The sequence below is a fragment of the Gobio gobio genome (assembly GCF_949357685.1).
Source record: "Gobio gobio genome assembly, chromosome: 8".
NCBI classification, from domain to species: domain Eukaryota; kingdom Metazoa; phylum Chordata; class Actinopteri; order Cypriniformes; family Gobionidae; genus Gobio; species Gobio gobio.
This window is the reverse complement of record NC_137114.1, coordinates 41,195,122-41,207,853: the sequence shown is the minus strand read 5'-3', so window position 1 is coordinate 41,207,853 and position 12,732 is coordinate 41,195,122. Positions and strand designations below refer to the sequence as shown.

The window sequence follows — 12,732 nt, the reverse complement described above, 5'->3', positions numbered from 1 at the left end:
TGAGTGTTAGATTATGTTGCGGAGGGGGCGTGGTTTAGCGAGGCACTGCACGCACTGCATGCATGAGAGAGAGAGACTGACTGGGCACTCGTGAACCACGGAGAGCTGGAGGAAGTTTTATTGTACCGAGTTGTTGAGAGCTGTGCTGTTAGCGCTAGCTTATTTGTAGCTGAGAGATTCTGAATAAACAGTCCCAGTCACGTCAACTCTGTTCTTCCACCTTATTCTACGAACTTTGTAACACATGTAATGTACCATTACAGCCGTCGAGATGAACGAATCGTCAAAGTGTGGATTATAGCATTATTTTATGATCTATTTTATGATCTATAATCACCAGGGATAATACGTTTAAATTCTTTGTAAATGTGTTATACTAACTGCCGAAAAGGTCTACATTACACATTTTGAAAGAATGGATATAAGTCATATTTTCCATACAGACTGTTCCCATTGAACATTTATACCCTAATGTTGATAACTGCTGTGAGTGAGATAGACCTACCAAATTTACTTTTGTACCCGAGGTGATCGCTGATCTACGGGACAAGCACTGTTGTCTGAAGTTCCTACAGTAAGTCTTTTCATCATATTCTAATTACAACCTTTTCCCCAGAAGCTGTGAACTGTCAGGTCTGTGGCACAGGTGAGGGTGGTGCTATAAGCAGCCTGTATCCTATCAGTGACAGGGGGATATCTTTGGAGATGTTTGGCCCTACAAAGGGCTGGTTCAGGCAGTCTGGATAGGCCCCATGACCCCCTTGGTAAAACAACGGGTTTATTCTTTGCTCCGCTGCTGACCTCATTGTCTCTTTGTGAAGTGAAAATCCAGAGTTGCATTCTGCTCAATGGTCAGACAGCTGCTGGTGTGTAGCATCTCTGCTGCGATGGAGGTGAGTGGATGAGAGAGAGTCCGAGCAACTGCTGCCAGGAAACCCCTGGATCCAAACAACCAAAACATGGTGAGTCCCAGTGAACTCAAATTCAGAGGCATATCTTTATTCTATTATTATGTTTGGAAAGATTCTGTTTATTTGGTGAGTCAGTATGAGATTATGTAGTATCTGTTCAATTTTTGCATTATAGGCGAAGATCTTTCTAAACTGTTTTTGTGTGTGTGTGTGTGTGTGTGTGTGTAAATAGCACCATTTTATGTAGAATTTATAAAAATATATATTTAATTGATGATGATATATATATATATTACTGTTTATTTAAAATAAGCTATTTTACAGTTAATTAAGTTAATTTAATTAAGTGTTGGATAGTGTCAAATAACATTACTACAAAAACTAATTTTTATGCAGTTTGCTTCATATATACTTTACAAAATTTTGCCTCACATATACGTTAGCCTATAACCTGTAAAAACAATATAAACTTCATAATGTTATCATTGTATTGCTACTGTTCTTATTTTTCCGTAAATCGTGATGATTGGACATGCTTCCCTAACAATTCTAATTTATTTCTAAATATATTTACTCTTCTAAAATATTTCTATATAAAGCAGAACAAAATATTTGAATGTAATTGTGTTTTTGTTCTCCTTGATAATGTATACTTTAAACTGTGCTATTTTCCGAAATAGTTTAGTACTAAAGTATCCCGTATATGTAAAACTAAAACATCTTAACATGACAATTAGCCACAAAAATGTCCATACTTTTTCCAAAAGCTGGGAAGGATGAAATGTTGCATTACATTGTGGGAAACAGAACTCTATAGTTTTGACCATGTTTTTTGTTGCTGTTGTTCTGTTCAGATTTTGACAAAGTACGTCTTCAGGATTTCATTTGAATTTAGGAAAGTTACAAACAGGTCAAGTCAATAGTGGTTCCTTTACTTTGGTTTATTTATGACACCAGATGGGATTGATCATATCTTACAGAGTCTCAGTAGAGATGCTGTGGCAGTGATTGAGAATCCTGTGGTGGTCAGACAGTCTTTCCATACAGAGCATCTGCAGGTGGACGGGGTTGAGACGGGACAGAGTAATCGCACCTGGCTCAGAGAACTGCAGTTTGTCCATCCAGGCAAGTCTGTTACAAACACACCTGAGTAGACATCTGTTCCTTTAACAACATGTGCCAGGGTCATTGTGAATCCTCTTCACAAAATCATATAACTGCATGCTTTTCAGTATTGCCATTTGCTTTTTGGACATCCCATGAGCGTTTATTGCTATTATTTCATTTAGTGTCTGGCAAAGTGTCGGCCCATAAGCTGGTGAGAGTGTTTGCAGCTCTGTGTGTACTGTGTCTGCTGGGAGGTGTTGTCATTGGAGTTTGGTTCATAGGTAAGAAGTTATTCTTTTGAACCAAGCTTTGGTCAAATAGTGTGTATCTTGAGCTAAAACAATCAGTTAAAACTGCTCAATAACGCATTTAAGTCTGGGACTAGGCTTAAGCCTTGTGAAACCAGAGGTAAGTGAAATCTGCAGTGAACATTTCATTTCTTTGTCCAGTGAAAATTCTCTTAAGGCCTAATTCAGCTCAGAGCCCTGCAAGCCTGGGAGACGCCAAAGACGCGTCCTTCTGCAACGTAACCGAGGACATCTCTGTGACAGACCCCAGGAAAGGTATTTGTCCCATGCTTTTTGTGTGCAGACTCTGTAAAAACAACAGAGTACACAGCAGGTAAACAGCAGAGTGGACGTTCATCCAAACTCACTGGCATTGCAAACAAAGTGACGTAAACAATGCCCAGTGAAAGCTGTAACAAACACATAAACAAGAGAAGCAAACTTGTGAAAAATAAGTGGGCTTTCCAACTAGTGAAAGAAGTGACACTACTAACTTTGAGTACATTTTTCTGTAGAGTGACAGTTCAGCAGTTTTCGACATAGTGCAACTTTTACAGTATGCTTTTTTTAAAAACGTTACACTGCTTTTTTTAATGTCTGAGCTAGTCAAACATGGCTAAACCCCTTTCTCTCATATGTGAATCATTCATCTTTAATTGTGCTCTCCCTGATTCCCTCATAGCATTGAGAATCGGTTAATCTTTGATGGTATAGGCTACCGCCATAAATAGTCATGGAAAGTTATTATTTGATGATATGAGTTTTTGTCATTTTTATCATTATTTTTGTAATATGTCTAGATAGTGTTCATTTTTAGTTTTAGTTTCTAAATGAAATTTAAAAATGTTGCTGTAGCAGCTGTAATAGAATACATAATTTTTTTCATATTTTATTTCAGTTAAAGGCACAACATGTAAGATTTTTAGATTCAAATATCCATACAAAAAAAACTATAGAACAGTGTTATATATTTTGTTCTGTGTACTTGTATTGTCCCAAATGTTATGTTTAAATCCAGAGAAATCAGCTATTTTAACCAGTGTTACGGACCGTGTCCTTGCGTCGCATGTCAATGACGTCATATCCGCGCAACCCTTGATTTCCGTAGAAACCACAGAAACACCAAACACACTTTAATATAGTACGTATTTTATGAGACAGGCGAGCAACTGTTTGGATACATTTATCAAAAGAAAACAAATCATTGTTATACAGCGTAACACAGTTAGTCTTATTGTTTGAATCGCTTATTTTCTTGATTCACCGCGAGTAACATTTGTACCTCAGAGACAACATTATTTTGTCAGGTGGCTAACATAATCAGAGAGAGCTTTCTCCATCATACAATATATTTTCAAATGAATTGCATGTCATTTAGCAACAGTCATTTAGTCATCCTTGTTTTTATCACTGCGATATTCTATCATAGTAAGTGCAACAGGTCTCTCATACCAGCCACCGAGCGAACGCACAGAGTAACGTTGTAGCATAACTTTTAAAGGCGGCATGAAATCAAATTTTACAATTCGTATGTTTATATTAATATTGTAGTGTTTACTATAACTGATTTATCTGTGCACTTCATTATTTAAAAAAAAAATTATTTACCTTTATAATCTTTAATCAAATATGTTAACTTTCCCTCCTCCATCGAAATGACTTCTCTTCTCTCCCGGTCATGTGCTATGGTCTCGTTTCTGCACCGCCTCTCAGAAACCTGTCACTGATTGTAGCATGGTGGTTAGGTGCATTTTTCTCGGTATACACAATACCTTCTTTAAGAAGGACTTCAAGGACTTAGAAGGACTAAGAAGGCAAAAAGAGAGAAATATATGAGAAAAGTGAGGAAATAGATTTAGAGAAGATTTAGAGAGAAAATACATGTATTTAAGAGATAGATTGAGTTTTTCTCCACAACTGAGTGCAAACTTCAAATCTGCCTCTATTTTGTTAGCAACGCCCAACTTCCAATGATCCAATCAATTCCCAAAGGACAAAATCAAGCCTCGTCCTACATTTTTTCTAATTTCAGAAGACGTTTCACTCTGATATACGTCACAATAAGGAGAAAAGGATGATCTCAACTTCCGTTTCATGCCGACTTTAACACACTCAAATGTATTTATATGATTGTTTTAACCATGTTAAACAACGCTGCGTTACCCCACATACCCAACGAAAAGAGCAGAAGCGGAGACTGCTGCACAATCACAATAAAAGCTCAGAGACCTGTGTTTCACGCAGTGTTTCTCATTAGCATTCGCTCCCACAGGCTCTCGCTGCGTCCTGCTTCATACCACCGGAACGCTAACTTTAACACATTCACTCATTCATGAACATGATTTCTGCCCGAGTCCGTCGGATTCCTTTCCATCGGCTGTGGAGGTGAAGAGTCAATACTGCAACTCCCATGATTCCACGCACATTCACCGCGTCATCAAGCTACGCCTTTGTTTTGAATAAGTGACCTCTAGCGGCGAAATTTACATACTGTGCCTTTAAGGTTCATTTAATTTCAAGTCACAGAAAATGTTTTACGTTTTAGTTAATTATAATAAACCTGCATGGATTGCTGTGGATGGTTATTTGTGTCTGGAGTGCCAGAGAAGGGGAAGAAAAGAATCGTTGTAATATAAATGATGTTGTTTTTGTTGTATTTAGTATGTAGCTGTTCATGCCTGATGCACCCTAATGAGTTTACAAAATACAACAATTTCAATCATTTTCATTTGAAATATATCCTTTGCACAAATTCAATTAAAATATCATATCTCATGACAGCAGTGAGTCAAACTGTGCTACAGTTTGTTGTTTTAGGAGTGATTTTGACTGAATGGGGCTCAGTGTTTTACAGGATCAGTGTTGAGAACTCTCTTCTGGAGATCCAGCTGGAGAAGCTACAGACGTGGCTGCCCGTGTGTTACGAGAGGTGGAACTCTTCTCTGGGAACGCTCGTATGTCGACAGCTGGGCTATCTGAGGTGAGCATGCTGACAGCTGAATCACACACACACACACTTTCAGCTCTCAGCACCTTTCACTTGAGTACCAGCTGTGGCTGTTTTCTGTAGGTCAACCATTCATAGAGCGACAGCAGTGTTGAAATGTACTTTGAAGTCCGTTCTAATTCAAAGCATGACGTGTGCTGAGTACAGGCATTTCGAAGAATATTAAAGGGATAGTTCACAAATGAAAATTCCCACATGAAAATTCTGTCATCATTTGCTCACCTTCATGTCACTCCAAAGCTGTATGACTTTATTTCTTCTGTGGAACTCAATTGCCCGGTTTCACAGACAAGGCTTAAATCTAGTCCCAGACTAAAATGCATGTTTGAGCTGTTTTAACTGAAAGCAACTTGCGCTAGCATATCTCAAAATATGTCAGGGCATCTGAGTTTTGTCAAACAACCTCTCCTTCCAGATTATCAAAGCACAAAGGGGTGAATCTGACTGATATTGGGCCGAACTACACAGATGGATTTGTCCAAATCTCATCAGAACACCAAAGCAATTTGGAGAGTTTATGGCGTTTCAGGTAATTCAAATACAACTAATTTTAATTGTCATGAGTTTCCAGAACAGCAACTGTCACACCTTTAGTTATTTTTATTTATTTATTTTTTTACTCTAGAGGAAGCTGTAGTACAGGAAAGGTTTTAGCATTAAAATGTTTTGGTGAGTCTTAACTTAATATATAAGTCTGAAATAAAACATAATATCCACAAATGCTGCCTGCCTGAGTTTGATCGCACATAATTTGCTTTATTATAGAATGCGGGACCAGAGCAAAGTTACCTAGGATTATTGGAGGAGTGGAAGCCACTCTGGGCAGATGGCCCTGGCAAGTGAGTCTCTACTACAGTAACCGCCACATCTGCGGAGGATCCATAATCACCAACCAGTGGATAGTAACAGCTGCTCACTGTGTCCACAAGTAAGATTCTACATTTACATTAAAATTGGCATGAAATGGAATTTGCAGTTGTTTTTTCTTCCCTATTGTGACGTATTTCTGGCTTCTCAAACAAGAAAAAATGTAGCACTCTCAAATGAGTAACAGGTTGTCCCGTCACATGTCATCAGTGTTGCTGCAAAAGGGCGGGAAAATTATTTTGATTGCGCATGGATAATTATTTTATAGTAAATACCGCAATATAAAAAAAATTTGGTCACTTTAATTAAGTATGACATGACTTGTTTGGGTGAATCTCACAAAACCTGTCATAAATCTAAACAAGAACCCAAAACCAAAAGGAAAAAAAGACAAGGGTTATGATACTTGGGTTGAGTATGTTTTTTTTAGTGAGACACACCCACTGGAACTGTGTAGTTGTTGACAGTAGTGTTGGAATGTGGTGCAGTGAGTGAATACAAAAGGTACAGGATTAAAAAGATAACAGGGACTGCAACATAATACATAATGCCAGAAAAGTTTCCAACAGTTACTGGGCTCTGCAAATTAATTTATTATAAGCCGATTAAAGGGTTAGTTCACCCAAAAATGCAAATTCTGTCATTAATTACTCACCCTCATGTTGTTTCAAACCCGTAAGACCTTCGTTCATCTTCGAAACACAAATGGAGATATTTTTAATGAAATGTGAGAGATTTCTGTCCAAATTTTCTGAAGAGACACAATCGCTTTATATGATGAACAGATGGAATTTAGGCCCTTATCCACATATAAACATTCATCACCGCACACAGTTGTGGTAAACAGAAGCTCAAATATGCACTTGATGTGCAAGAACCAATGAGGTTCATTCTCATGTTACGCAGCACGTTAGAGCTTTTGCAAGAACCAATGAGGTTCATTCTCGTGTTACGCAGCACGTTTGAGCTTTTGCAAGAACCAATGAGGTTCATTCTTGTGTTGCGCAACACGTTTGAGATTCTGCAAGAACCAATGAGGTTCATTCTTGTGTTACGCAGCACATTTGAGCTTCTGCAAGAACCAATGAGGTTCATTCTAGTGTTACGCAGCATGTTTGAGTTTCTGCAAGAACCAATGAGGTTCATTCTTGTGTTACGCAGCACATTTGAGCTTCTGCAAGAACCAATGAGGTTCATTCTCGTGTTACGCAGCACGTTTGAGCTTTTGCAAGAACCAATGAGGTTCATTCTTGTGTTGCGCAACACGTTTGAGATTCTGCAAGAACCAATGAGGTTCATTCTTGTGTTACGCAGCACATTTGAGCTTCCTCAAGAACCAATGAGTTTCATTCTCGTGTTGCGCAACACGTTTGAGATTCTGCAAGAACCAATGAGGTTCATTCTAGTGTTACGCAGCATGTTTGAGTTTCTGCAAGAACCAATGAGGTTCATTCTTGTGTTACGCAGAACGTTTGAGCTTCTGCAAGAACCAATGAGGTTCATTCTTGTGTTACACAGAACGTTTGAGCTTCCTCAAGAACCAATGAGTTTCATTCTCGTGTTGCGCAACACGTTTGAGATTCTGCAAGAACCAATGAGGTTCATTCTTGTGTTACGCAGCACATTTGAGCTTCCTCAAGAACCAATGAGGTTCATTATTGTGTTACGCAGCATGTTTGAGCTTCAGCAAGAACCAATGAGGTTCCTTCTTTAACAGTTTTACAATCTTTTTGAAGCGTCTAAGTGGTAGTTGCGTAGCTGTCAATGGAGTGAAAGAAATCGCTCAGATTTCATCAAAACGTTCTTTTATTTGTGTTCCGAAGATGAACGGAAGTCTTACGGGTTCAGAACGACATGAGGGTGAGATCATGACAATTTAAATTTTGGGGTGAACTAACCCTTTAAGTGTGTTTATGATCTGATATGCTTGCTTCTTGAAGCTACAGGCTACCTCAAGTGTCCAGTTGGGTGGTTTATGCTGGCATTGTAACCAGTAATTCAGCTAAACTGGCTCAATACCAAGGCTTTGCTGTGGAGAGGATCGTCTACAACAAGAATTACAACCATAGGACTCATGACAATGATATCGCTTTGGTGAAATTAAGAACCCCTTTGAACTTCTCAGGTGACCGAAACTTTATTAATCACATGTATAGTGTGTGTGCCACTGTGTTATGTATCTCATTAGGCCTATCTGCTGTTTCTTTCTTTACATGTTTAGACACCATCAGACCTGTGTGTCTACCGCAGTATGACCATGATTTCCCAGGAGGGACCCAATGCTGGATCTCTGGTTGGGGATATACACAGCCAGATGACGGTACTGTTATTCAGTCAAATGCATATTTAAAAGTGTATACAAATATGTCAGGAACGGTGTCTAAACTAAAGCCGAACAGAAGGTGGAGAACCCAGACACAGAAACAAGAGCATAATCAGGGACTACATTTAAAATGTCTGTAATATGTCCAAAAAGTAAATCCAAGGCAATCTATGAAGTAATTCTAAACGGTAACTCTGGATCGTTCCAAACACCTAAAAAAAAAAAAGCCAAAAGAGGATGAAGAAGTGTCAAAAGGTAAATCCAACCCAGATAGCACAGGTACGTGTGTACAAACCACAGGGGTATAAACATCTGATAAACGTCATAAAGCAGTTTTAGGCTACATACACAAATCATACACATCTTAAAGACATTTTCTAAATGTCTATTTAGCATCTGACAGGGAAAATTTACGAATGAACAATGTACAGATGTACATGCCGACATCATATAGACGTTTCCGTGATCAGTGTAAGTGATTCCCAAAAAGGTAAATAAGTAAAATCCATAAATAACCCCACAACAGGTCTTCAATAAAGTCCACAAAAGGCAAAAGACACAGTCTAACGGCAAATAAATACACTAGAATACACTAGGAACAAAAAAGAATGGCAAGGCACTGCTTTGTGAATCTTCAAAACGTTCTTGCGAAACATTTGTTTTGAACCATTGATTCGGAATGTGATTCCATTAAATGACACTTCGTTAAGTCACAACTGTTTCAAAATGTTTCAAATTTCAATGGTTCTCCACTAGGGGGCAATAATCTCTCAGACATAACATTATGACCACCTTCCTAATATTGTGTTGGTCCCCCTTTTGCTACCAAAACAGCCCTGATCCGTCGAGGCATGGACTCCACTAGACCCCTGAAGGTGTGCTGCGGTATCTGGCACCAAGATGTTAGCAGCAGATCCTTTAAGTCCTGTAAGTTGCGAGGTGGGGTCTCCATGGATCGGACTTGTTTGTTCAGCGCATCCCAGAGATTCTCGATTGGATTGAGATCTGGGGAATTTGGAGGCCAAGTCAACACCTCAAACTCGTTGTTGTGCTCCTTAAACCATACCTGAACCATTTTTGCTTTGTGGCAGGGCGCATTATCCTGCTGAAAGAGCCACAGCCACCAGGGAATACCGTTTCCATGAAAGGGTGTACATGGTCTGCAACAATGCCCAATGTAGGTGGTATGTGTTAAAGTAACATCCACATGGATGGCAGGACCTAGGTTTCCCAGCAGAACAAAGCATTTTCCCAAGCATCACACTGCCTCCGCCGGCTTGCCTTCTTCCCATAGTGCATCCTGGTGCCATGTGTTCCCCAGGTAAGCGACGAACACACACACGTGATTTAAAAGAAAACGTGCTTCATCAGATCAGGCCACCTTCTTCAATTGCTCCGTGGTCCAGTTCTGATGCTCACATGCCCACTGTTGGTACTTTCGGCGGTGGACAGGGGTAAGCATGGACACCCTGACTGGTCTGCGGCTATGCAGCCCCATACGCAACAAACTGCGATGCACTGAGTATTCTGACACCTTTCTATCAGAACCAGCATTAACTTCTTAAGAGCAATTTGAGCTACAGTAGCTCGTCTGTTTGATCGGACCACACGGTCCAGCCTTCGCTGCCCACGTGCATCAATGCGCCGGTTCACCACTGTTCCTTCCTTGGACTACTTTTGATAGACACTGACCACTGCAGACTGGGAACACCCCACAAGAGCTGCAGTTTTGGAGATGCTCTTACACAGACACACTCGTCTAGCCATCAAAATTTGGCCCTTGTCAAACTCACTCAAATACTTATGCTTGCCCATTTTTCCTGCTTCTAACACATCAACTTTGAGGACAAAATATTCACTTGCTCCTTAATATATCCCACCCACTAACAGATGCCGTGATGAAGAAATAATCAGTCTTCACCTTCATAATGTTATGCCTGATCAGTGTATTTTACCTGATCTCAGATCAGTTTTATAAATTTGCAGACATTTGGTGGCACACTCTAAAAAGCTTAGTTTCTCCCATCAATACATCAAACACTGAGCACAGAACTGAGGAGCAGAACAACTTACCTCACAGGAAACAAGGAACGTGAAAACAATGACACACAGGATATAATGCTGTACAATTTCAAATTAAACACAATGAGGGCCTCTAGTGGCCAAAACAAGTCCATAATCTTGACATAAATACTATTTCAATTCAGATTATGATTTAGGAGTGTAAAAAGCTGTCTTAAGACATTGCACTATTTGTAAATATAAATGATGTCAATTCTTTTTTGAAGTTCATATACCAGAGGTTCTAAAAGAGGCGCCTGTGCCTTTAATAAGCACGAAGAAATGCAATAGCTCTTGCATGTACAATGGAGAGATCACCCCTCGAATGCTCTGTGCAGGATATACAGAGGGAAAAGTAGATGCATGTCAGGTGAGCTCCATGTATGTTACTCAAAATACATGCCATGAATGTTTTTTTCCCACCACAAATATATGGCATTTATATAATAAACAAGACGTAGTAATGGATCTTGGTTTTCTTAGGGGGACAGTGGAGGCCCTCTGGTTTGCCAGGATGAAAATGTTTGGAGGCTGGTTGGTGTTGTTAGCTGGGGAACAGGCTGTGCTGAGCCAAACCATCCAGGGGTTTATACCAAAGTGGCTGAGTTTTTAGGGTGGATATATGAGATTGTAGAGGTGAGTAAATTAAGAGACAATGGCCCATGAAAGATGAACTCAACTTTTAACTTCCTTTTGTGCTTTTGCATCTTGTTTCCTGTCCTAGAGCTACTAAAGACTGATGTTTGATAGTAGAAGAGAAGAGAAGAATATCCTGACCTGTGGCTTTTTTATTTTATTATATTTTATTATGTAAAGCCTCAACATTTACAGGTAAAGATTACATTTAGATGTTTGTACATTACATGTTTACTGTCGTGTTAGCTACTTACCAAGAAAATTGTGGTTTTAAAATAAACGTTTGATATTTACAACAGAGAACAATGTGAGCTGTTCTGTTCGTTTAAAAAAAAAAACAAATCTAATTCAATTCTTCATCCTAACCCTAACGGGCACTTAATTTTAACAGAAACGTTTTTAGTTTTCATGCGTCACTGAACTAGTGTTGTAGTACTCAAGACCGGTCTTTTATTTTTGAAGGTCTTGGTCTTGTCTCGGTCTCGACTGCATTTTAACTTCGTCTTGTCTCTGTCTCAGATTAACAGAGGATTTGGGATTTTATCTCAAGACCGGTCAAGACCACACAGCACTAAATTGCCGGTGCATTGTCTGATTTATTTGTTAACAACATTAATGTGATTTGCTTTAAAACATATTGCTTAAAATGTAATCAATAACTTATTTTCTAATATGATTTCTTTTGTTACTGTGGTGCCAGATTCAAAATCAATGCAGGATTGTCTTGAAAATGTCAAAAGCCCAAAATGAATACAGATGCCCACAAAATTCAAGACATGATTGCAAAAAAGTAGTTGTATGAGATTTTTATATTATAACATACGGTATAATTAAGCAATATCACGAGCAAATGTGATATTGATATCACAAGAAGTTAATATCAAGTGACTTCAAGTTTTTGCTATTTCACCAATGTGTTTTGTTAATAAATGAATCGTTGAATAAATGATGACGTGACTCACTCATGAAGTGTTTTGATTTCAGTTGACCTATTATTTTATTTTTTCAATCATATTTCTATATTCAAAATGTTATTTTAAAAACATTAATCTCAACATTATTTATGCAGGTGTGATTATTCAGATGCAACATCTGTGCCATCTCTGCAACGTAAATATGATTTATTTTTGTTAGTTATTTTGATTGGTAACCGCTCTAGTGTCTATATTAGCCTATTCTAATTGTATTTATTGATAAATATAAGGCATTTCCCAGACAGTAGATATGGATCTTTTAGATCCATTTGAGGAGTGCTGGTGTGGTCTTGGTCTTGGCTCGGTCTTGACTTGGTCTCAACACCTTCTGGTCTGGGTCTCGACTTGGTTTCGGTTAAGAAGACGGTCTTGACTACAACACTACTGAATACTACTTTTTTGGTAAAGTTAGCTTAGGCCTATATTTTGTTGTTGTGGTAAGTTTGGAATGCAAGTTTCAAGTGTATTATGTCATTAAAGTGAATTTACGCTTTGTAATATTAATTTCATCAAGAGGGTAAAGCCAACTGTAGGCCTATCTGTTCATTGTGTGGTAAAC

At 38.7% G+C, this 12,732-nt stretch overlaps 1 protein-coding gene across 3 annotated transcripts; it reads left to right on the top strand.

Moving 5' to 3' along the window:
* The first annotated feature begins 237 nt into the window (after positions 1-237).
* Positions 238-12,163, top strand: tmprss5 (transmembrane serine protease 5). Of its 3 annotated transcripts, XR_013817127.1 has the most exons (14): positions 688-962; positions 1,892-2,036; positions 2,201-2,299; positions 2,468-2,581; positions 5,150-5,285; positions 5,728-5,841; positions 5,938-5,981; positions 6,078-6,240; positions 8,120-8,304; positions 8,401-8,499; positions 10,791-10,933; positions 11,047-11,199; positions 11,288-11,394; positions 11,719-12,163. XR_013817127.1 is itself a non-coding variant. In XM_079824602.1 (13 exons), exons 1-13 carry the CDS (start codon positions 960-962, stop codon positions 11,294-11,296), a joined length of 1,401 nt encoding a protein of 466 aa, XP_079680728.1. In that variant the 5' UTR covers positions 238-959; the 3' UTR covers positions 11,297-11,500. The 3 variants fall into 3 exon arrangements, 2 of the variants coding, with proteins under 2 accessions (XP_079680728.1, XP_079680727.1); XM_079824602.1 differs by lacking the exon at positions 11,719-12,163 and having other exon boundaries at positions 238-962; positions 8,126-8,304; positions 11,288-11,500; XM_079824601.1 differs by lacking the exon at positions 11,719-12,163 and having other exon boundaries at positions 11,288-11,498.
* Positions 12,164-12,732: the final 569 nt, after the last annotated feature.

Bases quoted from the DNA above. Each gene is read 5' to 3' on its own strand.
- tmprss5 (XM_079824601.1), top strand. The intron at 2,037-2,200 runs GCAAGTCTGTTA...TATTTCATTTAG, and splicing joins ACTGCAGTTTGTCCATCCAG to TGTCTGGCAAAGTGTCGGCC. The intron at 8,500-10,790 runs GTACTGTTATTC...TCTTTTTTGAAG, and splicing joins ATATACACAGCCAGATGACG to TTCATATACCAGAGGTTCTA.